The 26,818-nt window shown below is 44.8% G+C and overlaps 2 protein-coding genes across 6 annotated transcripts in view; both read right to left on the reverse strand.

Moving 5' to 3' along the window:
- The window catches only part of RHEB (Ras homolog, mTORC1 binding), a 40,807-nt gene extending 33,122 nt beyond the window's left edge, over positions 1–7,685 (reverse strand). Inside the window, exon 1 of the mRNA XM_035554360.1 lies at positions 7,355–7,685. Within this exon, the coding sequence (XP_035410253.1) occupies positions 7,355–7,406 (52 nt within the window). The 5' untranslated portion in view covers positions 7,407–7,685. The remainder of the gene's footprint in view (positions 1–7,354) is intronic.
- Positions 7,686–13,934: 6,249 nt separating this feature from the next.
- The window catches only part of PRKAG2 (protein kinase AMP-activated non-catalytic subunit gamma 2), a 216,917-nt gene continuing 204,033 nt past the window's right edge, over positions 13,935–26,818 (reverse strand). For all 5 annotated transcript variants that reach the window (XM_050708643.1, XM_035554357.1, XM_050708644.1 and 2 more), the window contains 8 exons: positions 24,720–24,765; positions 23,849–23,903; positions 22,325–22,451; positions 21,393–21,558; positions 20,984–21,021; positions 19,452–19,598; positions 16,973–17,066; positions 13,935–14,696 (listed from right to left, as the gene is read on the reverse strand). In XM_050708643.1, the coding sequence (XP_050564600.1) occupies positions 14,665–14,696; positions 16,973–17,066; positions 19,452–19,598; positions 20,984–21,021; positions 21,393–21,558; positions 22,325–22,451; positions 23,849–23,903; positions 24,720–24,765 (705 nt within the window). In that variant the 3' untranslated portion in view covers positions 13,935–14,664. The remainder of the gene's footprint in view (positions 14,697–16,972; positions 17,067–19,451; positions 19,599–20,983; positions 21,022–21,392; positions 21,559–22,324; positions 22,452–23,848; positions 23,904–24,719; positions 24,766–26,818) is intronic.

A 26,818-nucleotide genomic window follows, 5' to 3' on the forward strand; every position in this document is an offset into this window, starting at 1 on the left:
TGTTGGCACCCACACACTGAAGACCACTTATGCATTCCTTCTTTTTCCAAATTAAAATTCATTTAAGTCAGTACTCCACAGAATACAAATAACCAGCTCGGATCTTGCAGGCAGGCTGTTCTGCTTGCTGTAATTTAAAATATTTAAGGATACTGATAACCATTCCAGAAATATTGACCCCTCGTTCATTAAAACTTTACTGCTACATTAAAAAAAACAGCTGAAAGGAAACCTCGCTGTTTAAAGCATAATCCAAACCAAGACAGGGAGTAATGATTTCTCCACTTCTGATCTACTTAAGATATAAGCACTGCAGCTTTTCTGAACCGGTCTTCCGAACGTCACATATTAGGGTCTTTTGGTCCTTAAAAGGCCTTCAGAAATCACTTACTTAGTCTTATGCCTCCAAAAGATTAATCTTTGGCCGTTATCCACAAGCTCCTAAGGACTTCATCCAAATTCAACAACTATAAATTTCCTCTTCGTGTTCCAATTCACGTAGGAAGTCCCACAAGAAATTCCAAGCAGTTTTCCCTCCTGCGGGAACTCCCAGGGCTCACAAGCTATTCCTCGCCTGCCCTGCCTTCATCCCGACGGGCACGTTATGCTTGATAATCCAAAATCTGCACTTCAGCAGCCCGTCTACCCATTTATACCACCTTTCTCATCACTCTCACCCCTCATCCTTCGCACAACACTTAAAATTTGCACACACAGCGATCAAAGCGCGTATGGCAAGCTGAGGAAGAATCAGTGCATGTGAACAGATTCAGTACTCGTGATTCACCTCCGTGCTGCAAGAACAGATACCTACACCTAAACGAGGAGCCGACTGATATTTGCACACAACAGATATTCTGGGGGATAGCTGAGCAAGCACTGAAGATTGCTGTGGAACGCAACAGAGCCTTTTAGACTCGTTGCCACTGTTTTTCAAAGGAGAGAGGCAATCAGTGATTCTGTCTGGACCTTGCCTCTGATCCACAGTAGCATCTTTATCACTAAGTGCATCCACAAATTCCAAGACTGGATCACTCGGAGCATCATTTGAATTTGAAGACTTGAAAATGAGGTTTAGATTTACCACCGGTCGAACTCCTTAGTTTTCCACAATTCTGCCCGAAAGGATTAGCTCTGACTACAAGGTTATTTAAACAAGAATCTTGAAAAACTTGATTTCCTCGTGGTTCCTCAAGGCACGGTTCACCACCTTTACAAGGCTATCTTTTCCTGGCAAGGGAACGACTCGGGTTCAGAAGGCCCGCAGCTGAAAGCTTGTGAAAGAAAAAAAAAAAGTGTTCACGCTTATCTGGAGCGGTGGAGGAAAATACTCACAGATGTGGTTTCGTAACAGGTCAGATTGACTCAAAGTCTGCAGTGCCGCGGAGAGGCCGCTCCACCCTCCCCAAACAGCGCTCGCTCCTGCCCCCGGTCCTGCTGCAGAGCCGAGCCCTGCGACAACTTCTGCTGCTTGCTGCATTTGTGAAGGAAATCAGTTCCCCGGGCTGGGGGCCGTGCTTCGGGCGTGCCGGTGCCAGCACACGGGTGGGGGCAGGAACCGGCCGCTGCCAGGGCAGGGTGAGCGAGGCTTGTGCCAGGCGAAGCCCCACCCTGCGCTGTACATTTGCATCTGCCTTCGTTACAGGCAACTGAAAAAGAAAGTGGCAGCCACGGCTCTAGGGAAAAGCTGCGTTTGAAAGCCTGTTTCAGCGCTGTTCAACACCTGCCTCAGTTTACCTCCCTGTTACAAGTTCAATATAACCATCTCCCCCCCTCTCTGCAAACAATTCAGCATCCACTGCGCTTCATACGTCTCAAAAGGAGAACACAAGCTTAAATGGCCCACGTTCACCTGGTTTTGGTAAATTTACCAATCTGAAATCCCATGGAGACCTACATGGATTTCCTCAGTCGGCTTCCCTTCCCCACCCCACGCAGGATAGCTGCCACTGGTGTGCGAGCGTAGCAAACGAAAGCAAATTTCCTGAGCAGGGCTGGAAGAGAGAAATTTGAAGCAACCACCCTTCCTCCTCCCCCACCCCCAACTCAGGAACAACATCTCGGTTTCTCACGCTAGCGAATTCACAACAAATTTGCTGGTTGCCTCAACTAGAGGCCTTTGAAAACAAAAGGAAACCTCTCCAGTCCTTAAGGAGCCAGGTTCAGAAGCACCAAGGGCAGCTCTATGTTTCCCCATACCACACTCCCAGTTTCCAGCTTCTGGTTTAGGACACGGTGGGTTGACACCCCGACAGGATAACTTTGACTCACGCAGTACTTGCAGGGCTTGAGCGCACGTGAAAATCCCGCAGAGGAACTGTTTAGGTTTTGGCCTGAACATACAACTGAAGCTGAGAGCAGTTTTTAACTCATGCCCTTGAACGTCACCTTCAGGAGAGCTCCTGGAAGTTAACCAGGCGTTAGTTTATCGCGCTGGAGCCGCTCTCCCCATCCCAAGCGCGTGGTTACACCACAGCGGCGCAGACCACAGAGGTGCTGTGTGCCCCAGGTCCACGCTCACGGCTGTGCTGTGCCTCTAAATGAACAGCTCTGACATTTTATAGCTTATGAATTACAGGATCTATACTTCACTTGGTTTCCCCCGTTGATATTAGCTCTCGGTTGCATACCCAAGCGCCAGAACACTCCACCGAGCAAGCAAAGCCCGCGAGCGTTGCGAGGAGAGGAAGCCAGAGCAGGCAACGGAGGAGTTAACGCAAGAGCCTCGTCCTCAAATAACCCCGCCGGCTTGATATTACAGCTGAGCGCGCTGCCTCCCCTCCGCTGCTTCCAGCTCCTGCCGGCAGATGCACTGCAGCAGCCCGCACCGCTGCGCCGCGCCGGCGGCCGAGCCGAAACGCACCCGAAGCTGGCGCTTGCAGCCTCCTGGCAGCTGCCTTCGGGGCTCGTCCTGGTGCCGTGCGGGGCTCGGCAAAACGCTCACCTTCCCCGTCAGCCGGGTGCCGAAGCGCTCCATTTTCCTGCTCGGTCTCAGGATTCCCAAACGCCGCAGACGCGACGGGTTCTGGAAATCGGGCTGCATCACGCACCAGCTCTCATTTCTTCGCTCCTTCTCTCCCGACAGTCACGCGGGCAATTTATTGCCTCCCACCGTCACCTCTTCCCTCTGTCCAGCCCCGAAGGGCTGCCTCCCCCGGGCGGCACAAGCTAACAGGTGCCATCTTTCAGAAGTGAGAAGCAAGGCTCCAGCTCCATTTTACAATACCAACCTCCTGATGCTCCAGTGACTCGTGTTCTCAAAACCAGGAACTACTTTTCACCCACAACAATTACCCTTACCGTTTACAGGTCTCTATCACCACTTTCTCTGCCTTTCAGGCAGGGCAATGAAGCATTTTTTATCCCATTACAACCACCTGGAAGCCTTTCGGTATGAATTCGAACTCGGCAGATAGTTTTGTTCAACTCTAGTTCTTTCACTATGTATCTGCACGGCACATTCACAGATCACAGCTATTTCTGTCTGAAAACTGCTCTCCACCTACACGAAAGTTTGTTATGTATAAACCTGAAAGTCACCAAGCGCTACTTATCTGGAGGAAAAAAAAAAAAAGGCAAGTAGGTGAGTCACCAGCAACTCGACTGACCCCTCTCAGAGCTACCGACCAGGAGAGAACATTTTCAGATCACCAGTCCGAATGTGTAAAGTCAGAAATTATTTCCAGAATAGCAGCAGTCATATTAACAGCAAACCAAAACAAAAAAGCTGACAAGTGAGGCTGAGATAGCAACCTACCACTGAAGCATCTGCTCCAAGAGACTCCTTCCTGCCTATCTCAAATCCATCAGTTCAGAGAATCCCAGCAATAAACTCTTTTACAAAACGATCCGAGAAACCTCACTGATACCAGCATTCACAGTCTGAATTTACATTTTTCTTGTACAGACAAAAAATAAGCAAACTGAATGCATTTTGGACAACTACACACTGCCTTTCAGAGTAAACGTTACTCTGAAGAAATCCACAAAGTTGATCCAGACACCAAAACCTTCTCGGTCGAATTATTTCCATAAATATCTAATACAGCCCAAATATAACTGGAAATAATGAATTACAGCTAAAACACAACGAGGGCAACGTAGCACGGTTCTTTTCAGCAGAGGCCTTCTAACTTCATGAAATCTCACGCTTCCTCACACATCAGACAGATTTGCTCTGGAATCAAACCTCAAGTAGCTGGTCCGCTCCAGTCACTTAACTGACATCAGTAACCAAAGACAAGTTCTTCCCATTGCAAAACCATCAGATTTTAGGATGAAATCCACCTGATTTCTATTATCAGAACCTCACCGAGACAATCACATTTACGTGATGGAATTAAACTTCCTTTTTAGACCGCTTTAAGCCCAAGCAAAAGCCAAAGACGTCGTTCTTGTGAGATTTCTGTCTAGCGTCATGCCACAACCTGCAGGCTATACCCACGTGTGATTGGCCTTCTCCACCAAAAAACAAGTCCTGAAGTTCCTGGCACATCCTCCGCCCGCATCTCCCTTCCCAGGCAGCAGGTCTGCACGGGAATTCGCGAGGCTGCCGCTGATCTCTCCCATCAGCGGAGCACGGTAGTTTCACCTACGGAAGGGTTGCTGGTGGTGTTGAAAGACAGAGGGAGTGTATCCAAACAAGCAGGCTCCTGAACTTTCTATACCAACAGCTACCCCGTCAAAACACCACTCCCAAGCCCTGCTGCATTTGACAACACCGGGAAAAGGGTAAAATGCGGTACAAGTGAAAACCAGGGCGCAGCGTGAAGGCAGTGACAGATTGAGACTCCCGTTTCACAAACCCTTTGGAGGACATGCCTGTCCATCACCGTGCACGCTCCCAGCCTGAAAGAGCTGCAGTCGTCAATTGTAGGAACAGCTCGCTGCTTGACGTTTGTCACCAAAACGTGGCTATTTCAGGTCAGAGCTGAGAGAGAGACAGGAAAAAAAGGTCGCTATTTGCTGATTAGTCTCGTCTCAAGCACCGCGCTGCACGTGCAAACAACAAGAGCTCACACAACCCAAGCATTTACCCGAACCTATACAACTGGAAGCATTTCACACCTTACTGGAGCTGGCCTCCCTCACTCCAGGGTCAAAATTAAGGCTAAGGACAGCTACAGCTCTCTGTTTATAAAAGGAAACTTGCAAGCCTTCAGCAGTCCTTCAGATTTTGGAATTATTCCCCATCCTGATGAAAATTAGCTCTATTCAAACGCTGCATTTTCCCCAGAAGTAACGTCCCTCATTCTCCCAAGGAACTATTGCCCAAAATCTCATCCTAGGAAGAGATTAGATCCTCTTCCTAACCCAGCACTTGATCAGTATTCCTGCCATCATGACACAAAGCACGACTTAAAAGCTTCACTGAAGCCAAACTACGTGGTTATTCTCTTAGACTTTAAAGGCATGCTTGGGTAAACAAAGGATCCAACCTAAATCTCGTGGTTTAAGGTCCGTATTTTTCTAACAGCCGTACAAGATGGAAGCAAGACCCCAATGACCTGTTTCTGCTGCCTGAGCTGTTACATAAGTATTTTCCTAGAAACGCGATGCTCCTGTATTTAAGAGGAGCAGCTTTGTGGTTTTAACAGGCAAGATTTCTACCTAGGAGCAACGAGGCAACAGAGAGCTGTCAAGGGTAATGAGAGGAAAACTACTTATTCCTTCTTCTGCTGCGCTCCTATGACTTGTAGCTGTCCTAATAAAGCACGCCGTGTCCCACAAAGCCTAAAACCGCCCTAGCCTCAGAAAACTGGAGTTGAAGAAGTTCAGCAGTAGGTCTTTATGGGCATTAGGTAACTTTTTGCCCATTTCTTTCTAGAATGCTTTCTTCCATACGAGCACTATTGCTCAAAAACGTTCTAGGCCACACCGCCGGATTAACAACCCCATACTATTTGTGCCATCAACCGATTACATACCCTACGATCATCGGATTTTTTTGCCTGCTGCTTTTCACCATCAACAGATGACGGACCAAAGCTCAGCAGCGCACCCAGTCCCCTACACGTGCTTCTAAAGAACAGAATTTCAAGAATTTTTCCTTCCCACTTATACTGCCCATTGCTTGTTTTTATCCAAGGAAAAAAAAGAGGAAAAACAGCACACAGGACAACAAAACTGACTGCGACAAGTCACATCAAATACACTATGCAAACCGATCAACCTACTGCTGGCCGGTCCTTGCAAGGACGATACAAAATCAGCATCTTTTTACCCTCACCCCATCTCGAGGGCAGGCTGCAGTTATGCACAGAACACCTAAAACTCCTCTGCGTACAGAGCCTTTTTTCGATCTGGAAAAAAGGCTCTGTTTTCCAGCTTCTTTCTGCTGTGCACAACCAAAGAAATAACACTAATTCAGCTGCTGCCGTAAAAGGGTTTCTACAGCAAAGTATCTCTGTATAGGATCTTCTGTATTTTCCAGCCACGCATTATCCTCGACATCGATCTGCGCTTTTAGGTCTGATCGATCAGGAAAAGGACCCGAACGCCAAAACGCCTGCTTTCCATCGCAGACCACGAGGGCGTTACAGGTGCGGGTAGCCCCAGAGAAGCTCTGGGCTGCTACGGCCTCGTGCTGGACGCTTCCAGGCAGTTCTTCCCCTCGGGTTCGGCCGCGGTGCTGTGCCGGGGGCTCAGCGGGGCCGCGGCACCGGGGCACCACGGGGTTGTACAAGTACAACCGGCGGCACCACCTCTGGTAACAGCGCCGGCGCGATGCGTCTCTACGGAGGGAGGAAATAATGATGGTGATGATAATAAAAAACAAAAAAACAAAAAAGCAAAAACAAAAAACAGGGATTGGACTGAAATAGAGCGAAGGGAAGGGGACTTCTGGGGAGGAAAGGGGAGTGCTGGAGGCTGGGGTCCTGGAGGAGCGGTGCTGGCAGCCTGCAGGACCACGGACACGCCGCTCCCTGAGGAGGCTGCGAGCCCTGCAGCCTCCCATCCCTACAGAGAGCTCCTTATCCCCAAACCACCCCAAAATCACCTCAAAACCCACCCTGAAACCCTCCTCCGCCAGGCAGCCCGGCTTCCTCCGGCGGCCCCGGGGCCCGCAGCGCTCTGCGGCGCCGCCATGGCGCCCTGCCGGCCTCCGGCCTCCCTCCTCGGGGCCTCAGGGGCCCCCGGCCTCCTTCCTCGGGGCCTCCGGGCTCCCTCCTCGGGGCCTTCAGCCTCCCCCCGGCCGGTACAGCCGTTACAGGGCGGCCCCACCGGCACAGAGGCGCTGGGGTCGGTGTGGCCGCGGTCGCCCCCCCCCCCCGCCCCAAACGGCCCCCACAGCCCCCACACGGCCTCCCCCGAGCCCCCCCCCCTCCCCCTCACACCGGTCCCCGGCTCTCACCCACGCTCCGGTAGCCCAGGATCGCGATCTTGCGGGACTTGGACGGCGGCATCTTGTCCCCCGGCCGGCCCCGCACCACATCAAGGGCGGCGGCTGCGGCGGCGGAGGCAGGCGGCGAGGAGGAGGAGGAGGAGGAGGAAGGGCGGGAGGCTGTGAGGGGGAGGCTGTGTGGGGGGGGGGGGGCTGGCGCTGAGGGGGGGGGAGAACGCAACGGGAGGGGGAGCCGGCGGGGGGGGGGGGGGGGAAGCGCGCGCGGCACCGGCAACGGCGGCAACGGCGGCGGCCGCCCCACGTGACCGCCCGCCCCGCCCGGCCTCGCGCGTCAGCGCGTCACGGGCCCGCCGCCCGTAAGGGAAAAGGCGGGGGGGGGGGGGGGAACTTGCTGCGTCACCGTGCCGCCAGGCCACGCCCCCTCGGTGGGGGCGCGCGCGTGCGCGGGGCGCTAACGGCCGGCGGCGCGCAACGGTCGCTGAGTGCGCGCGCGGGGCTGAGGCGTTGGGCGCCCTCCTGAGGGGAGGAGGCGGGAGGTGCCCTCAGGAGCACGCCCCCCCCCCCCCCCCGCCGGCCAACGGCCCCTTAAAGTGCTTAAAGTTATCCCCCTTTGTTCCAATAGCTCCTTGCTGCTCATCACAGAATCTTTAAGGTTGGAAAAGCCCTCCGAGATCATCATCTGGTCCAACCACCCCCCTACCACCAATGTCACCACCAAACCACATCCCCAAGCACCACGTCCAACCTCTCCTCGAACACCCCCAGGGACGGTGATGCCACAGTGAGGAAAAGTGTTACCCTTTTTTTATTTGTTAACCTTTTTATCGGGTGAAACCCCAAGCACCGGCAAGCTTCGTACCTCAGAGGGCAGGTCCAGCGCTCACTGGATACTGAATTAAAGGAGAAGGTCTTCGTGAAGAAGCTTTTCCCCTCTGCTGTTACTTATTTTACACACATTCCACATTTTGAAAAACGAACATTCTTGAGTAACAAACAGATTTTCCATGTGCGTATTTTCTTTTGGGGAGGTACATCCATATATCTGATGTGCAACTCCACACACTATGTACAACTATACTAAACTGTTACTCTATTATTATTATACTACATTATGTACTAAGGCAACCTAACAGTCAGATGATATTAGGGGAAAATGGTCTTGTCCCTGGTGTCAGCCACTCGTTCTCATGTGCTGGCATTCCTCTAACCTGGTAAGAGGGCAGGGAACTACAGCAAAGAAACTACTTGTGTGCAAAAGCCATTTGCTCCTGAAGATCAGATGATCAGGGGCTTACATTCTTGGTCATGATACTGACAGCTGTGGTGGATGTTGTGTGCGCTCCTCCATGTACAACCTCTCTCCTTTCCACATACTACAGGACAGATCCCCCCTGTTTCATCGCTCTAGAGTGCTACACCGTAAGGACTGGTACAATCCTGTCACACAGATGGATCTGGTCAGGTTGGGGAAGAAGAGTAACATGCAGAAACTCCATCTCTGTGAACAGTCACGTTGTTGAAAGCTCTCTGGAGGGGCCGTCCTGCCCGATGCAGATCTCTGTATTCCTTCTTGCCTTGTGTGGTATATCAAAGGACACGAGACCTGCAGTAGCCATAGTGTTCCAGCACCATTGATACTCACTACCATTGAATCTCTCCGCAGCTGTGCTGTCATCTTTGCACCTGTTCCTTCTGAAATCATGTCATTGTCCAAAGTTTGGGCCATTTACCAAGTCAAGGACTGGAAGAACTGAGGTAGGAGTTACCTTGCAACAATATTAATGGATTTGGAAACACATGAAGTCTGTGGGAGCCGTCCTTTCAACCTCCCTAGCCTTACGTTTCATATGATTTGCCTGTAGAATGTAGGCCCTGTGCTTATCACTCTGCTTGAACCTCATCTACATTTTCAGACATGATATCCAGATCCTTCTGCATGCCCAGAGCAAGGAGTGGTAAGCACCAGTATTTTTTTCATTTCTCAGGGGTTTTTAGCTCCCTTCCTTGACACCTCTCCTTAGCTGCTTGGGTCTTTTCCCTTATTCTTTTCCTCTTATCTCACTCACCTTTGGGCTGTTGTCATTTTGTCTCATTTCCGTTAACTTGCACTTGTTCACTCTGTTTTTTATTTAGGAGAACTTAGTACCACAGGTTCTGACCACAGGTTTCCCCGCCTCCCTTCCCCTTTACTGCCTCTAGCTGCAATGGAGTTGTTTCATCTTAGGATAACATCCACGCTTGCTCAGCCCGAGGTGGGGCAGGAACCCAGAACTCACCCTTTGTGGCATCTTTTAAACTTGGGAAAAACCTCCAGCATCCTTTTCTTCCACTGGTTCTTTGGCAGGAAGTGACTAATCCTCATGCCGTGAGGATCTCAAGCGTTTTGTTTTGTCTTGACTGGGGCACTCGAAACGGGCAGATGGGGAGCTCTGAGACCAGCTCCGTCCTTTCCCCATACACGAGGACTTGGTGCTGTTGCTGAGTGGCCTTTGAGAACGCTCTGGGATGGTGCCACACAAGCAGCAGCGTAAGCAGAAAGGAGCTGATCTGCATCGTGAGACGGCTGTTGTTTTATTTCTAGTTGGGATAAATGGAAACACTTCCTGGAATGCTCTATTGCAGCGGGAGAGCATAGCTTTAGCTGTGAAGCATATGTCACCATGTCTGATTAGTGCACTGTGCTTTATTTGGGCTGGTACTGCTTATACATTTTGGGCTGAGCAGCTTCACGCGCTCGCTAAGCAGCCCTGCCCTGAAATTCTCTTCCCCTAACAACCTAGACTGGGTGCTCCAGGTGCGATTGCCGCAACGTGCTGAAGCAGCAGCAGCAGCAGCAGCAGCAGCGTGGCTTTCCCTGTGCCCTCCCTCACACCGCTCCAGCTTCATCATTCCTAGAGCACGTGCCAGTTGTCCTGCAAATGGCAAGGGAGTTCAGAGAGTACTGGGACGTGCGATGTATGCCACGCGCCCATGCTCCAGGTGTATCCCGAGCTAGTTTAGTACCTCGCTTCGCCAGATACTCCTCCAAATCAAACTCTTGGCACTGGCTTAGTTGACAAGTTATATTAGTTTTATTGTAAATGAGTCATCAACAGGCATGGTCAGTGAACGCAACACATCAGGTATGGTCTATGTTCTAAAAATATATATATCGAAAGGGAGAAGTGCAGGCACAAGTAGAACATGTATATGCAGTGAGATCAGGACCAGATGTTGTGGCTGAGAAAAGGGAACGTGTCTGTCTTTTGTTGCCTGTGTCTGCTTTGCTGCGATGGAGGAAAAACTGCGATGAATTTCATTTAGGAAACAGAAAAATACTGAACTGCTGGGTTCTGACAATACAGTACATCCAAGCCCACGAACGCAGTGCTGCTCATATTCCAAACGCAGAACAGCTCCGACTTGTACATTCAGTTCCTATAACAGCAATTACCAATTTAATTACCTGCTCGATCCTCTGGCAAATCAGGACCTTCCTGAGGAATTTTTGAAGTGCGCCCCGTGTTAGCACTGGGCGTGCTTCCACATGTACAGCATACACTTTACTGCCCACAGAGGTTAGAAAGTACATCTAGTTCAATCTTACACTTGTTCCCGCTCCCTCCTGAATTTTGACAGTGATCACATTTTCCATTATTAGGTTAGAAACACTGGCAAAATGATAGTAGAAAAATAAATTAAGGGACTAATTCACCATTAAGTGGTACCTGCAACTCCAGTCACTGGGGCTACTGGCATCACGGGCTCCTGGCCCCAGCTCTTGGTCCCCAGGGGGCACGGACACGCTCCAGAGATCGACGTGAGGCGTGAGTGCGTGTCACCTGGTCCTGCCCACTTCAGTGGGAATCAATAAAATTGTCATAAAACAAGCAGGTACTAAAAAAGAGGCTTTCAAAGCTGCACTAAAATTAAGACCTGAAGTTAAGAGCAAATCGCAGTGTCTGCGGAACACTCTTTTTGCATAACAGACGTGATGTGGATACAAGGGTAGTATTAAATTACTCAGAATGACATTTTCCCCTGCAAATTACCCCTAGTAAATGTTTAATGTGGCAGTATAAGGTGTGAAAGTTCACAGAAACTCCTGAAGCAAGCCAGCTCCTCCTAGCACTGGCTGGAGAGCTCAGTACAACCAGCCTGCTGTACGCGAGGATTAAGCACGCGTGGTTTCACTTCTGCTTGGACCAAAACTGAAAGACTCCAGCTTACCCCACGCTCAACTGAATAATTCTCCTAAGACCATTTCTAACACCTAAACATGTCCAGAGTAGGTTAAAACCAGCCTCCCCTCTGCTCCCTTTCAAGACCGAGAAGCACGTTAGGATAATTATCTCTTGCAGACATCTCTTGCTGGCAAGGAAACGCACAGGAAAGCACAGAAATCAATCACCTACGTTTTACCATCCTGTTGGTTAAAACAGGATCCATGTCTGCAGCATCTCACATCCCTAGGACTGAAAATCCACGCTACCCAACAGTCTTTCAGCAGAGCTGCAGGAGAAACTCACTGCAACCTCTACTGCAGCATCACCACGTTGTTGTAAAAAAAAAGGAGCAGGGGGAATCACTGCTGGGGTCTCAGCCATATAGCACCGACTGCGTCTGTCCGAAAAGAAAATCCTGCGAGAACTTGAGCTTAATGACATTTTATTCATTCATTTCTCTGGCTGAGACCTCTTGTGAGCCACGTGAAAGGGACGAGGCCGACATCAAAGCTTTAGCCGCTCGGTCATTTGAGCGCGGTACATGCTGCTGAGTCATCCCTCCCTTTTCTACCCTCATTTACTTACTCCTTTCCCTTCCTGAAGCTGCAACAAGCATTTTTTCGAGCTCTGGAGTAAACCGATCTGTGTTAAAAAGACATGATTTACTTTTGTTTATGCACCAGCAGAGGTACTTGTGCCAGGACAAGGAGAGCGGCATGGTGAAGTCCCTTTTTGCTGGTGCTCTTTTCATACTTACAGTTACATTGCAATTCTACTAAAAATTATAATTCAGAACTGAATTTTAGAAAGGAAAAATAAAAAATCTCTAAGTACAGTTTTTTATCACCGAGGAGAGGGCGGAAATTCTCTAAATACAGTTTTGCATCACCGACTGCTTTCCATGATTTTGCTAGCCCTGTGTTCACAACACGTGAACAGCACTTATAATAACGTTAAAATAAGGAGTCTGTGCATGGTTGTTTGAAAACTGCAAATTCATTCTGGCTTCCTGCATACTGATTTATGCAGACAAGCCCAAAGCTGTCTGGATGGAGCAGGGCCAAAAGACTTTGTGCTAAAAAAAATGTACATGAAAAAAAAAAAAGCATTTATCAGTGGCTCAACCCTTCATTTTTAAAAATATCTTAAATACAGGGCTGAAGAAAATGCTCACAGACTGGCACTAGGTGGAGCGAGATGGAGTGATGCATTCGGGCAACTCCCTTACGAGTATCTTGTAGAGAAGGCTGTAATTCAGAGGCGGCATTTACAGGTACTACTGACCACGTATCCTTAACAGCAAGTTCCAATCTACCACACATTTTCCCCTACACATACCCCACAAAGAGCAGGAGCTGCTATTCCTAGCTCCTGTCACTCCATCTCCCCAGCGCAGGCAATGAGAGCAGGGCTGGGGCTGTCTGCGGGGCAGCAACCAGCGCCAGACCCCAAAAGGCCAAAGAGAGCTATTTCAACTCAACTGCGGGGAGCACGGTTGGTATTTACCCAGTCAGAAAAGGTGATAGAGAAGACAACGTTCTTCAGTGAGTCAGAAACTGAGGCAAAATTTAAGAGAATGGTTTTCCATTGGGTGCTACAAGAACATTTTTGTACACGTGAAAAAAGCCAGTAGGAAAAAAATCTTCACCCATTCAGTTTCAAAATTTAATTTCTTATAGGAAGCGAGAAGTTCTGAAGAAAGGGCTTTTCGTTACTGTTAAAGACCTCACATTTTGTGAGCAAACTGAAACCGGTTAACCTTTTACCTCAATGTTTATACGTGGAAAAATAATAGATCAATTTACTGCCCTTATTCCAGGACCGCATTCTCACAGAGTATTTTCAAGAGCAGTGCTACCTGCGTGACGCCACAACCAACAGCTGCCTTTCAGGTTGAAGGAAAACAAGAATGCCTCCATCTAGTTTACACTAACCCAAACGCACGTGCTTTTATACGTGTGAAAAAACGTGGCAAGGACTGCTAAAACCAGACTGATGTTGTAGGGTTTAATTTCTTCCATCTACAATTATAAAAAGCTCAGCTTCAAACTTTACAGTACATTTACATTAGCAAAACCCCGCAGCCTTTCTCACTTCTCAGCTTCTGTACAAGTCATATACAATCACAAGGTTCGGTTTAGTTGTACAACCATCGTTTTACACTTTAATACAGAGGAAAGTATTGTTCTCCGGCACCTCATTTCCTCCCCAGTGCCCGTGCGTTACAGTACGGAGCACTTTTGATCCGTGCTTCTGGAATCTTCAGCTCAAGTAACAAGTGACAAGCTTGTAACAAGTAACAAGCTCAAGTAATACTTGTGGACTGATCAACAGGCCACAGCTTCTGCAACTCCAAGGTTTTAAATAATGAGAAAATCTACCACTTGTTTGTATAACAATCAACAGTTTATTAATGGATATGGTGAAATTTTAGCTATCCACCAAAGATGTGTAAAAAATTGTCATGAAAGTAAAAATAAATAAAGCTGTTTTTAAAATCAGTCTCGTTTTACATCTCGGTTCAGAATGCAACATTTAACACAAAACTGTCATTAAAGTTTTAAAGAAGTCTACTGATCTTCAAATTACAGCTTTTATGACAAGTCTAATGAGAACTGAAACTGATTTGGTTTAGGTTTAAAGACTTTCACATTCAAATACAGTGTCTCGTTTAGCACAATACTTCCTTTGACAGTGATGGGCAACAGTGATGACATATTGCTGTATTTTGACATAAGGCACTATGATATGAATATGCCATACACTTGCCTTATGTCACATATATCCATTGCTGACCAGTGACTTCTGTCAAATACAAAATGAAAAAGTTTCAGAATACAGTGCATTTTAATGAAGGACATCATGTGAAGTCTTCCAGCAAATGTTCTGAAGACGTTTTGAAAGACAAGCCTACATTTTAACATAAGCTTTTGTCATGCTGCTTTGTTTTTTTGCGACATCACTGGGGGGGAAGAGACTCATCATCCATCACTAAGTCCCAATACACATCCTCAACCATCCTGCTCTGTTCTATTGCAGTCACTGTTCTTGAGACATACTTGACCCAGAAACTTTGTTCAAGTTCTCCTACAAACGTTTATACATTCACAGCAGTCATTCACTTTCGTTCTCCTTTTGTTTGGCACCTGTTAACAGAAGGGAAAGCATGTGTGATTTCCTTATGCGTATGGCACTGGGCTCACGGACAAGCACGGCTCATTGTGGATGCTGCAAAATTTGTCTGAACACATTATTGGAATCCTCGTGCTGGACCCATCTATGAAGAACACACTTCAGGACTGCCAACGTGATCAGAGCAAGGAAGGCCTTGAGCCCACTATTGCTTCTAAATTCATTGCAAAGGTGGATGTTACTAAAACTGGCTTTGAAGCATCGTTACCTTCCCTCTTCCCCATTATTTAAAAGAAGCCCAGCCAAAATGTCACGCCACAAACCTGTCCATCTGTTAGAAGCCAAGCTTAAGCATCAAAATAGTCTGAAAAAGTGAGGTCCTACTTGAGAAACAAAAACCCTGTCGGAATTCAGTTTAACTACGCTGTGTTGACTGATTTTTCCTGGCTCAGAGGCAGGTTTTGATTACAGTATGGATCCAAAAGTCCTGTTCAGCATAACCATGTAGCATCTTGCCACTTCTCCAAGCTCTCAGACTAGCCACATGCTGGGCACTGGCTGAATCCTGCGGTGAGCTGGCTTCGGCATCCAGCTCTGGAGAGCAGGAATCTCTTGCCAGCAACCTGGAGTTACTATTTGTAATGTATAATCACCAACACTGAAAAATCCATTAAATACATCCAGTCTTCACATCACAGCTGATTTTTTTTCCCCGGGTGTACACTGGTCTTAATTCCTGCCAATGTATTTTCCTTTCTAGTCAGGGAAGAGAAATGGACACATTTAGGGCATGATTTATCTGGTCGTTCTTACACATCCACCTCAAGAGCTGAATCACACTCTGAACTCCACAGACTAGATCTGTGTTGCAAACATCCTCGCTTCATCAGACAAACCCTAGTGCCTCCTTAAAAAAAAACCCTCCTCACCCCATTTCTTCCAGCAGCACAATCCTGCCCCGTGTTGCTCTGCCTCCTGTACTCTTGCACTAGACTCTTCTGCGTGCTGGCTTGGGGTGCTGCCTGACAAAACTCCACAGCTTCTTTGCTGGCTCACTTTCCTGTTAGATCAACGAGTTAAAGCAGCTCACAGAGGGATCTGATGAGAGCGGGTGCTGCCACACGCTAAGCAACAGAAGCACCTGACCTAGAGTAGGAGAGCAGGGGAACTCCCCTTTTTAATGGCAGAGCACCGTTAGATCAGCTCACGGAAACGTATCTTCAGTGTCTGTGCAATTCCCATACAAAAAGCTCTTGGTTTCTCAAAATCCAGATAAATCTCTTCTGTCTAAACTTCACTTCGTTAACAGTAACTGAAAGTTCCACCATCCTTGTAGGTCAGGCGACATTTCCCTCCAGTCATGAGGGAAATGACCTCCTCTGCCTGGCACTTTCACCCCAACCTTCTCTACATGTCTACCTTAGGAGGGACATCTACCGCTCTCATTCTCCCCCTCCATTCTCCTTCTAGGCAATGAGCTCTTTGACCCATTAAGCTCATTTAGTTTTTTGTTCTGTTTTGGTTTTTTCTGAAGTACACATTTGGGTCTGTCTGCTTAGCCTGGTATTTTTGAAAGCAAAGTTGTAATCCTTAAAACCTTTTCTGTCTTTGTCACAAAGCTGAAAGAGGGCTTAGCTTTAGTTGTGACGCTGAAGCCATCTCATTTACACGATCAAAGTGAAGTTACAATTAAGAACATAAAGCAGATCAGTAACATGGGCAAAACTAAAAAAATAAAAATAAACCCCCGAACAACCAGCATAAAGTAGCAGAATGAATTATATCTACTGCTGGGTACTCTTGTTAAAAGGAACCTGATCATGTTAGTAACACACTAGGGATTTCTACTGGAATAATTCCGGAAGTCTGGGGCGACGTCCCTGACATAGCTGTGCCAACAGAACCCACAGCAGAGCTAACAGCTGCAGTGCTCCGAGGGGGTGGGTCTGCAGAGCTCGTGGAAAGCACGCTAGGAACAGCTTGCCAGGGTACAGAGATTCCGGGAGGTGGGGAAGGTGCCCTGTTGCAGATGTCTATGCGTGCAACGTTCATCCTGCCTTTCCTGTTAGTAATTAAGACCTCTTTTCTAAAAAAGAAAAAAAGAAGACTGACAGTTAAGTATTTTGCCAGCTTTTTCCTGAAGAGAAGTGAAACGTATTGAAAATTATGACCAAACAGTTACAAAATTTTAAAACCAAAATGTGTTACTGTCATTAAACCAGTTACGACCGGCAAGCTGCGTGCATCGCTGATTGATGGCAAACGTTACAACGCAACGTCTGTACTGTACCTGCTGGCGTGAGTACCAAAGCCTGTAGAATGTCAGAAAGGGAGATGATACCCACAATGCTATCTGCTTCATTCACTACCACCAAACGATGAACCTACAGGCAGGGAAAATATTTTGAGATTCTTCTGTTTTAAATTAATAACGAAAGCGAAGAAATGCAAAAAATCCTAAACTAGTAGAAACAGAGAATTTTTGAATCTCACACAGTGATACAAACACGCTGGCCCTGCATAAATGAAAACTGGCACACATTTAAAAAGCACACAGCTGTCTGACACGACAACAAAATCATATTTGAAATACAAAGGTAAAAGCCAGTATCTAGGTCTTAAAAACACTTCTGCTTTCAGATAACACCAATGCTTTTCCCCAGTTCACAGGCTCTGCCTAGCTTAGCTTGCAATCTCAATGAAATAAAATGAAATCAATTCAGGCTTCCTTCTGGGACATACTTTCTCAACAGAGAGAGTCACAGCACTGAAGCTTGTTGTATCTTGACATGCCAAAACTGTTTCTGGCCTAACTGTTCTCACAGGGCTACACAACCGCAGCTGAATGCCGGATTGGTTACAAAGTCTGGGTTTTGCATGAGGACAGAAGAAGGATTCCATTTACCTACGGAAACCCACTGTAGAGGACAATTTGGAACAAATTTAGATTTAAACTGCATTTTTGAATATCGAGCTTATCCTTACAGCTCTGTCCTATGGGCTACTTTATACTACACAACTTTTGTTCTAACTGCAGGGTAAGTAGCAGGGTGCTGCTCTATCCTGAGGCTCAGCACCGGGAGCAGGCTTCAGCAGAAAGACCGCTGCAGAACTGGGAGAGTGCCCTAATCTCAGCCCCGGCACCAGGGCCCAGCACAACTGGGCACAGGGCTGGGTAACTAAAAACATCACGGCTGAGCCAGCTCACAAAGAAGTGAGCCTAGAAAGGGTGTTTGTCAAGGGGCGAGAGCCTACTCCTGGTTTTCTTCTTATCTAAGCGCATTCTCTCCCTTCTACTTAAAGTCTAAATCATCAAAACGTAATGGCAAAACGTGGAAAGAATTTCTCATTTTTTCACAGAGATGATAGCAAGAAAGCTGCAGGAGTCTTGATTTAATGGATATGTTAATTTTTGGCTGAGGTCAACCACTTCATTGCCAGGCTGATACAAAAAAAAAAAAAAAAAAAAAGAGAAGCTCTGATGCATTTGAACAGTCATACCCTCCTGACACAGAGGGGAAACAAAAGGAGTGGCAAAGTGAGAGAAAATATTTTTGCATTTTCTTTTTGACGAAACCACATTGGCGATATTTCAGATGGGTACATGCACGTACTTCATTTTTCTTCTCAGTGTAATAAATTCAAGAAAAATGGACAATATAATTGTTTCATTCCCAGTAAGATCAAGCATTTGTCTGACAGCTAAAAATAGCATTAATTACTGCCTTGTAGCTTTGACTGACTCATTCTTCCATATAATCTCACTATGTTTAGGCTGAACCAAAGGGTAGGAGTTGTTCTGAAAACCCAAATGTCTAAAGTTTCTTAGAATATTAATAAGATTAGCCACGTTTGGAATCTGTACATCAGCAATGCTAAAATTACTCATTTTCAGGATGAAACTAAGCTGATGCAGGAAGCTGGAAGTAAAAATTGTCTTATGTAGGTTCTAAGGGGTGGAAATTTTCACAAAGTGGAAATTTTACTCATATTAAGTACATGCACAGTTACTGCCCTGAAGATGGAAAAAGAAACTTGTAAAATTGAAGAAGGTAAATCTTCTAGATGGAGTTGATCACACCTCAGAGAGGACTGGTGATACTGATTTTCTTCTGCAGAGAGGCATAACAGGAAGACCTGCATACTCTTTCACCTCCACGTATAAGAATGGAATGTGTAAGAATGTAAAGAATGGAAAAAAAAACACAGAAATCATTTACAAGAGCAGTTGGTGAATTCTTTGTCACAAGGATTTATTTTCTGGCCTTGTTTCACAATGTTTGTATGAGAGCAGTGTGGGATTCCTATGCATCTATTACTTTTCCTGAACAATGGGCCAAGCAACCCAGCTCTGAGCTGGCATTCAAAGAATTATTTCCCTGCAGAACTTATGGCAGGCTTGGAAAAAAATTGATTCTCCCCAAGAAAAAAAAAACACACACACACAAAACCAAACAAACAATAACAACTAAAAAAAATAATCCCCCAAACAAACAAAAAACCCCACAAACCCCAAAGCTTTGAACATTCACATTCAACTAATATCGTAAGCCAGCAGCGCAAATAACTAGGCATTATTACAGACTGTATTTTCCACATCCCTTTAAGCATCTGTGAGTCTATAAATCAAATTGATACCTACATATGTAGATATGGAAAAAATATTTCCTTGAAGTAACCAAAATAACTTGAAAAGGATAAATTTGCAGTATTTGGTCATACAACTTTTAACTTACCGTAAAGGAAAAAAAAATTATAAGCAAACTCACCTCAGCCTTCACTATTCTATCAACAATGGTCTCCAGTGTTTCCAGCATACTACACTTTACAACACCTTCAAAATACTGAGAACGGTGCTGTAGGGCTTGCGTCACCGTGATATCTAGGTTATTATACGTTTTTTCAGCAGCAAGATTCTGAAAAACAAGGCAAAGAACTCACTACTTAGTAATAAAGTACTCAGTAAAGTAAATATTTTGGCATCAAGTAGACACATTTCTGGGGTAAACTGAGCCTGTTCCAAGTCCCATATTAAACAAACCAGATGCTCTTCAGTTTCAGTTTTTGGGAACAGTCAAGCATGCAATTATGTTAAACACCATATGACAGACTGGATTAATTGATAATACTGTTTTGTGATTATGCAGTAGGCTAATGAAAATCTCCTTACTTCGTTATCTGATATTTGGCTTGATGGCACTCATCCTGCTTTTGCCTCAAGCAGTAGGAAAAGGTGAAGATGGAGTTCTACAGATTTTAGAATACACAGAATACACTTTAAGAATATATAGTTTTTTGTTTGTTTTTCACAGGACAGGCGAGGACACCAACTACTCTGAACATGAGCCATAAAGTAGATGCTACTGGAGATCCAACTAGAGAACAAATTTGGTTTCTTCACCTGTCTCATTTGTGGGCTCAAACTCCCTCTCCTGGACTGTGCTGGCACTGCCATTTAACAATTTTTAAAATATAATTTAAGAAGTACTATAGAATAATAAAAAAAGAAAGTCCATCCCCAGTAAAAGCAACAGGGTTAAAAGAGTTTGAAAGCTAACATTCCCAACTTGCATTCTAAGAACAGTAGCCTGCTTGGAGCATGAGGACTTTGTCCAGACTAGCAAAAGCTTTCCTTGTAGGAAAGATGCAAAGGAAATACATTTTGTCTTACCTGAGTAAGAAATGAAATTTACTGATGAGACAACACTACTGGAATCATTGAAACAGATACACACAGTGTACATAGAGATCTACAGTAAGTAGATGACCCTGACAACTGGAATAGCATTGATGGGGTGCACTTGAAGAATATTGAGGATATATGCACCTAAGATCTTACAGATTTTTTTGCTGTAGTGTAAGATATCAGCCTGATCTAAATGAAGAGAAAAACCTAGATGTACTAGTCATTCAATCAGAGAATAACTATTAACAATCGTTTGCTTCTAGCGAGAGGCAAAAATCATCCTGTATTACCAGAAGATAGACATGAAGCAATGTTAATGCCAACACGAAAAACCAATTAAGCCTTCCATGAAAAACCATATACCAGTGTGGTCACCTGCGTTCAAGAATTAGGCAAAGTAGAACAGATGAAGAAATAGGAGTGTCCTTCAGGAGACTCCTTGTCAAAATGTCATGCAAGAAGTGCACATTGTGCAGGGTGAATTGAATCTGTCTTAATCAGTTGGTTAACTAAAGCCTAAGGAACAAAGAGTCACAATCGATATATATTAGCAAATTCATTTCTAATTGCTTACTACATACAAAATATTTAATAGAATGTGAAAGATATACTTACTATTACATCAAATTTGGAATAAATATCTACAACTTTTCCTAGAAAGAAAAATATATGTTAATAAAGTGTTTCAAATATGAAGTTAGTTTTCTTACATCCTGTTTGCATTTGTTATCTTATAATTACACAGAACGCAAAGAGACAGGTCAAGAAGGAAAATGGAAAAAAAAAACAACAACAACAAAAAATCCACAACCCATGATGAGTTATTTCAGGCTCAACCACCTACATCTTGCATAAATACTTTTTTCAATATGTTATAATATTTTTTAATGTTATATATAGTGTATATGCAGTGTATATATACGTGCGTGTTTTCTTTATATATATATATATTTGAGGGGAGGGTGGGGAATAAATCATTCGTTTATCTTAACCACGCTCTTGTTACAGAAGACTCGACACACACCTGACTCATCCACAACAGGTAATGCTGATATCCTTCTCTCTACAAATATATTCAAGGCTTTAATGATAGGAGTGTCTGGATGTATGAAGGCAATGTTGTGATAAGTTCCTATTCCAAGTTCATCCAGATTCTTCTTCATAAAGGCAGGCTTTGGCATCTCTGACATCTAGGAAAATCAGAATGAATGTATTTACAGTGCAGTTTTCTGCAAGATGCGCTACAGCTACCAGGTTCCCCTAATGACTGATACATACATTAGGGAATCTGTATTCATTCATCCATCTACAGGCTCCAAATGATTGTTACAGATCACTACAGTAATCTGCTACTAAATTTACATAAAGCTAAAACAAGCTTAGATCTAGAAGCATTACTACTGTTTAAAGAAGCTCTACGTTAAGACTACGTAACTAGGTGTTGAGTTTTTTTTGCTTGTCAGTTTATTTTTATAGTACCCCATCACTAAAAGCTTTTGATCCTGAGCTACGTCATTCCCACTGAAACTGAAGATTCTGCATGCTTTGTGCTTATTTTGAACTCCTGGTGCTTTGTTTGGCCTCCTGTCCATTCCTGTGGCCAACGCATGGCACAATGAGTTACAACAGTCTTGTCTCTGAGAGACGATTCATTATTCTATCCATGCAATCAAGGAAGCTTCTGAATCTGATTCACCAAAATAGTCAAAAAGTCGAGACAAGACCCTGGTGTTTAGTTTTTTTTTTTTTTTTTTAAATGACTAAAAATAAAGTAGTGTATGGGTACTCCATCAAGCTAACTTCTTTGTTATCAAAAAAAGATACGCAAAGACAAAATGCAGTGCTCAAATACGAAAGATTATAAAGAAGTTTCTGAACTAAGACTTGCATTAATGTTTCAGATGCCTACCTGGGCGTGGGGGGCAGTTAAAGCAAAACAGAACTTTAAATACTTACAAAAAGCTGGAGGAACTTCAGGATTCTTTTATGGGTAAGTATATAAAGTGCATTTCCACTGACAGGATCTATAACTGGCAATCTGTGGATTTTGTTTTTGATCAATGAATATACAGCATCAAAAAGGCTGAGGAGAAAAATATTTTTTAAAATGAATTTTAGCCACCAACATGTAATGTTAAGTGATACATATGGAGATTTACAAGCCCACAGAAAGTACACAATTATTTGCATTATGCATAATGTTATAGAAAACAGAAGCTAAGGGATTTCAAACTATCTATAGCGACCTGCTTACAGACATCCTAAAGCAGTAAGAAATTGTGACAGAAAAGTGATTTTCTGTGATGAAGAAATATTTCTACTATCCTTTCTACAAGAGCAAATTGTTTTTCAAATGACTGCTGTCCTCACTGCTGTCTCTTCTGTTCAGAGACAAACAGTGAAAATAATTGTTCTTGCAATTAACGCATTTCAATCCCAAACTTCTGTAACATTTTCTAGGCAGAACATTTTTATGGATAACTGTATGCATGCAATTAAGCCAAAACAATTATCTAATCATTTCACTGAATTATCACCAGGTATTAGCAAACAGTTATTCTCAAGAGATCTGAAACATTGCTCCAGACTCCGTTCCTCTGTATTACAGACTATAATTTAGCAATATTCCAACCTATGCACGTCTATTCTCCTTTAAGTATCACTGATTTTGGTCCTAATAAGACTGTAATAAAAACAGTTTACTGCCAATTATAATAAATTAGTAAGGAATACATTCAGTAAGAACTTTGCATGTTCTGAGTCCCTTACAGGGACGAACTATCTCCATTACATACACACGAAGCCAAAATTCCCCATATTGCACTTTAGATTCCACTCCTGAAGTCAGCATTTAACTGTTCCTAAGCGTTGCAGTCTGACTGCCACAAGTCCCTTTCTGGCTCAGGTCTTAAGCTGACTTGCTGCATCCTTTTAAACATATCCTACTGCATCATCTTCATTTTTATCTCTTTTTGCACCTTTGAAAGCAATCACTGTTTTGTTCTCATACGATATTCTTTGCAACCATTATCATTCAAACACATTCCTTATGACTAAATTGAGTAACTTATTCATGACTTAATAGTAGCAATTCTACTGAGGATATAGCCATTACTTATACCATTACTTCGAGGTAATCACTAATTCCCTTCATTAATTTCCTTAGATTGGATATAAGCAATCCTATTCCAGCAACTGAAAGCAAGAATCAGAACTGCACTCTCCTGTTCCGAGATTAAATAGTACAGAAGTTTTAAAGTGATCAGCTAAAGCTGTCTCTCAAATTACCTTTGGTAAATAAGGTACGATGGCAATTTAAAAAACATTGTTTTAAAATTCCATTGAGACAAAAAGATACCTGCTGAACTAAGGTAATTGAGATTTTAATGAACGCAACCTAGTAGGAAAGCAGAACAAAAATTCAGTGTTGAGATGGAGTTAGTTTATTTCAAGTTAAGCAAAACGAAAGGAAAATCCTACCTTGCATCTGGGGAGATGTTCACTAAAGGTTTAAATGTCTCTTGTAAATAAAGCTCTGTGTATAGAAAAAGAGACCATTATCACTTAATATGAAAACATCAGCATTTTTAAGAAAGCCTTTTATGAATTCCTGAGTACAAAATTAAGTGGACAGAAGAGAAAAAACATATACAGTTTCTTTAGATGTTCTACCTCTTACACACATTCAACCTGCACTGACATTAAAAAGAATTCAAAGTTTTAAAACGAGTAACTGGTTACCACCAGGGGTCACTGCAACAACAGCAAATAATTTTACTTTACCACTTTCCTCTTCTCTGAAGGGGTTTGCCCGCTGCACAGAGGATTTCTGTATGTTATTATATGGCATACAGCCATTTTTCCCATTCAAGTTTCTCCCTGCATTCAGCACTTCTGGTCACACCCCACCACGTTCTATGAACTTCTAGTCACATCATGCAATTCGCTCAGGTGTGACTTGTTGCTCATCTCAGTTCACTCAGTACCCCCATCATCTGATATTCATTCTGCATCCAGGTTCAGATACGTTCCCATGCCAGATACTCCCATCATCTCTACAGCCACATACAGCCCCTTCCTCTGCTTAATTTTCTTCTCTTAAGAAAGAGTGAGAAGGTACTAATCAGGAAGAAGCAGCGAAGCAGTACATACAAAGCATAATCACTCTGGTTCACATTGTTTCAGGTAGAAAAAATAAGGAGCAGGAACAAGCAGACGAGCTTTTGCTATTCCTGCTTTCATTAAAAAGTATTGGAGATAAACTAGTTATGTCTATGATTAACTAAGAATCCACTACGCTGAACAACATTAGAACACTTAAAATTAGCAATCAAGTAGTAAATAATCTTACCCCTCCAAGTTTCTATCTTGTGCTCCTCCAATTCATAGATCTGAACCTGCAATAGGTACATGGAAAATTTAACTTGAAAGCAATAATTTTAAGCCCAAAATAATTACCCAGATATGAATAATCTTGTTAATTTCCTCGTATTTCATTGGAGGCAATTTAACGTTTAGAGTAAGAATCCCAGCTAATTAACTGCCCAGTGCACAGCAACATTTCTTGGCAATACAAGACGACAGGGTGCGATCCTGCGCAACGCACAGTGCCATACTGGACCTATCACCTCAGCGGACAGGAGAGATTTTTCCCCTGCCCAGGTCGTGGTCTGGATCTCTGCTGGGCTCAAAGGCACCTCCTCAGTAATTTATCTCACCTTAAAACAATCATGCTGGGTAAACCCTCTGATGATACCTCACACACCTACACAAGTAAAGAGCTTATCCCGATCACTACTTAATGCCAAAAAGAGATTAATTTTACTCTTCCTGGACTACAAACAAGCAGCAGCACTTGGTTTAGTGCTCAGCTCAACCAGAAGAATCACCGTTATATTTTTTTTTCTCCCCAAGTTTACTCTTTTACTGATGCTACATTCTTCAAACGTTTTTGGGAGCTGCATCTCCGCCATGCTGGTACAGGAGAAATGCTGAGAGCATGCAATGCTGCTCATCTAACCTGTGTTCAGCTGGTACAGGGTACCAAACAGGCAAAAACAACAATGTAGTGAAAGTTACTAGTTTTCTGCTGGTTTAGGTTCCTTAGCTGGCTCACAAAAAGGCCAAACAACACTGTACAAAGGATGTGGCAAGTCTCCACCTTTTGATGGCCGTTAGCCTTCAGATAAGCTCAGCAACAACAAAGCACCAACAGAGTCTGGTCTTTGATGTTAAAAAACAAAAACAAGTAAACTAAAAAAAACCACACACACAAAAAGGACACAGTCACCAACTTCCTGCTGCTCAGCAGCCATTTCACAAAGTTCTTTGTCAAAAGGTTTTATAATGCCCCTAAGTAGCTCCTTCCACCTTGCTCACAGCTCTCTGAGAACATTTAAGATGTGAAAGCTGCCTTTCTCTCAAGGTATCAAGCTGCAAGCCAGCCACTTACAAGAGCAATGGCACGTGCCACAGCCTAGGCCAAAGCAGCCTGTCCTCTTTTACACTGCTCCTCCCTGTCAGGTACCTCTATAAACATTGCTGAAGCCGTAAAGTTTATAGGTGAGGTGTAGGAGTGTCTACAAAGCCTACTACATTTGTCTTTGGACCAACAGAGACTACTTTTGGATTACTGTCCAACATTTTTATCAGTGATTTGGATGCAGGGTGTCCTCAGTTTGCTGCTGACACTAAACTTGGGGGAGCTTTTGACTGCCTGGAGGGGCGAGGCCTTGCAGAGGGGTCTAGATGGGAGCACTGGGTGATTAGGTGCGGCAGGAAGTTCAACAGAAGGGAAATGCTGGGTGCTGCACCTGGGACGGAGCAATGATGAGTGGCTGGAGAGCAGCTGAGCAGAAAGGGAGCTGGGGGGGCTGGTGGCAGCAGGCTCGACATGAGCCAGCAGTGTGCTCCCACAGCCAAGAGGGCAAACTGCATTTTGGGGTGCATTAAACACATCATAGCCAGCTGGTCAAAGGAGGCGATTCTCCTGCGTCGGTGTGGCCCCACCTTGAATACTGGGTGCAGTCCTGGGCTCCACAACACAAAAAAGGCTGTTAAGGTTCTTAAAAACCTCCAGAGGAGGGCAACAAAGCTGGTGAAAGGGCTGGAAGGCATGTCCTATGGAGAGGGGCTGAGGACACTTGGGTTGTCCAGTCTGGAGAAAAGGAAGCTGAGAGGTGGCCTCACCGCTCTACAACTTCCCGAGCAGGGGAAGTACAAGAGGAAGGGGCTGGTCACTTCTCCCAGCTTACTGACAACAGGACACACAGGAACAGCACACAGCTGTGCCAGGGGAGGCTCAGACTGGACATCAGAAAAAACTTCTTTACCATGAGGGTGGTCCAGCACTCGAGGCTTCCTAGCAAGGTGGTTATGCCCCATGCCTGTCAGTGTTCGAGAGACGTTTTGATAACGCCCACACTCATGTGCTTTAAGTCAGCCCTAATG

This window comes from Cygnus atratus, chromosome 2 (assembly GCF_013377495.2).
Source record: "Cygnus atratus isolate AKBS03 ecotype Queensland, Australia chromosome 2, CAtr_DNAZoo_HiC_assembly, whole genome shotgun sequence".
Classification (NCBI taxonomy): domain Eukaryota; kingdom Metazoa; phylum Chordata; class Aves; order Anseriformes; family Anatidae; genus Cygnus; species Cygnus atratus.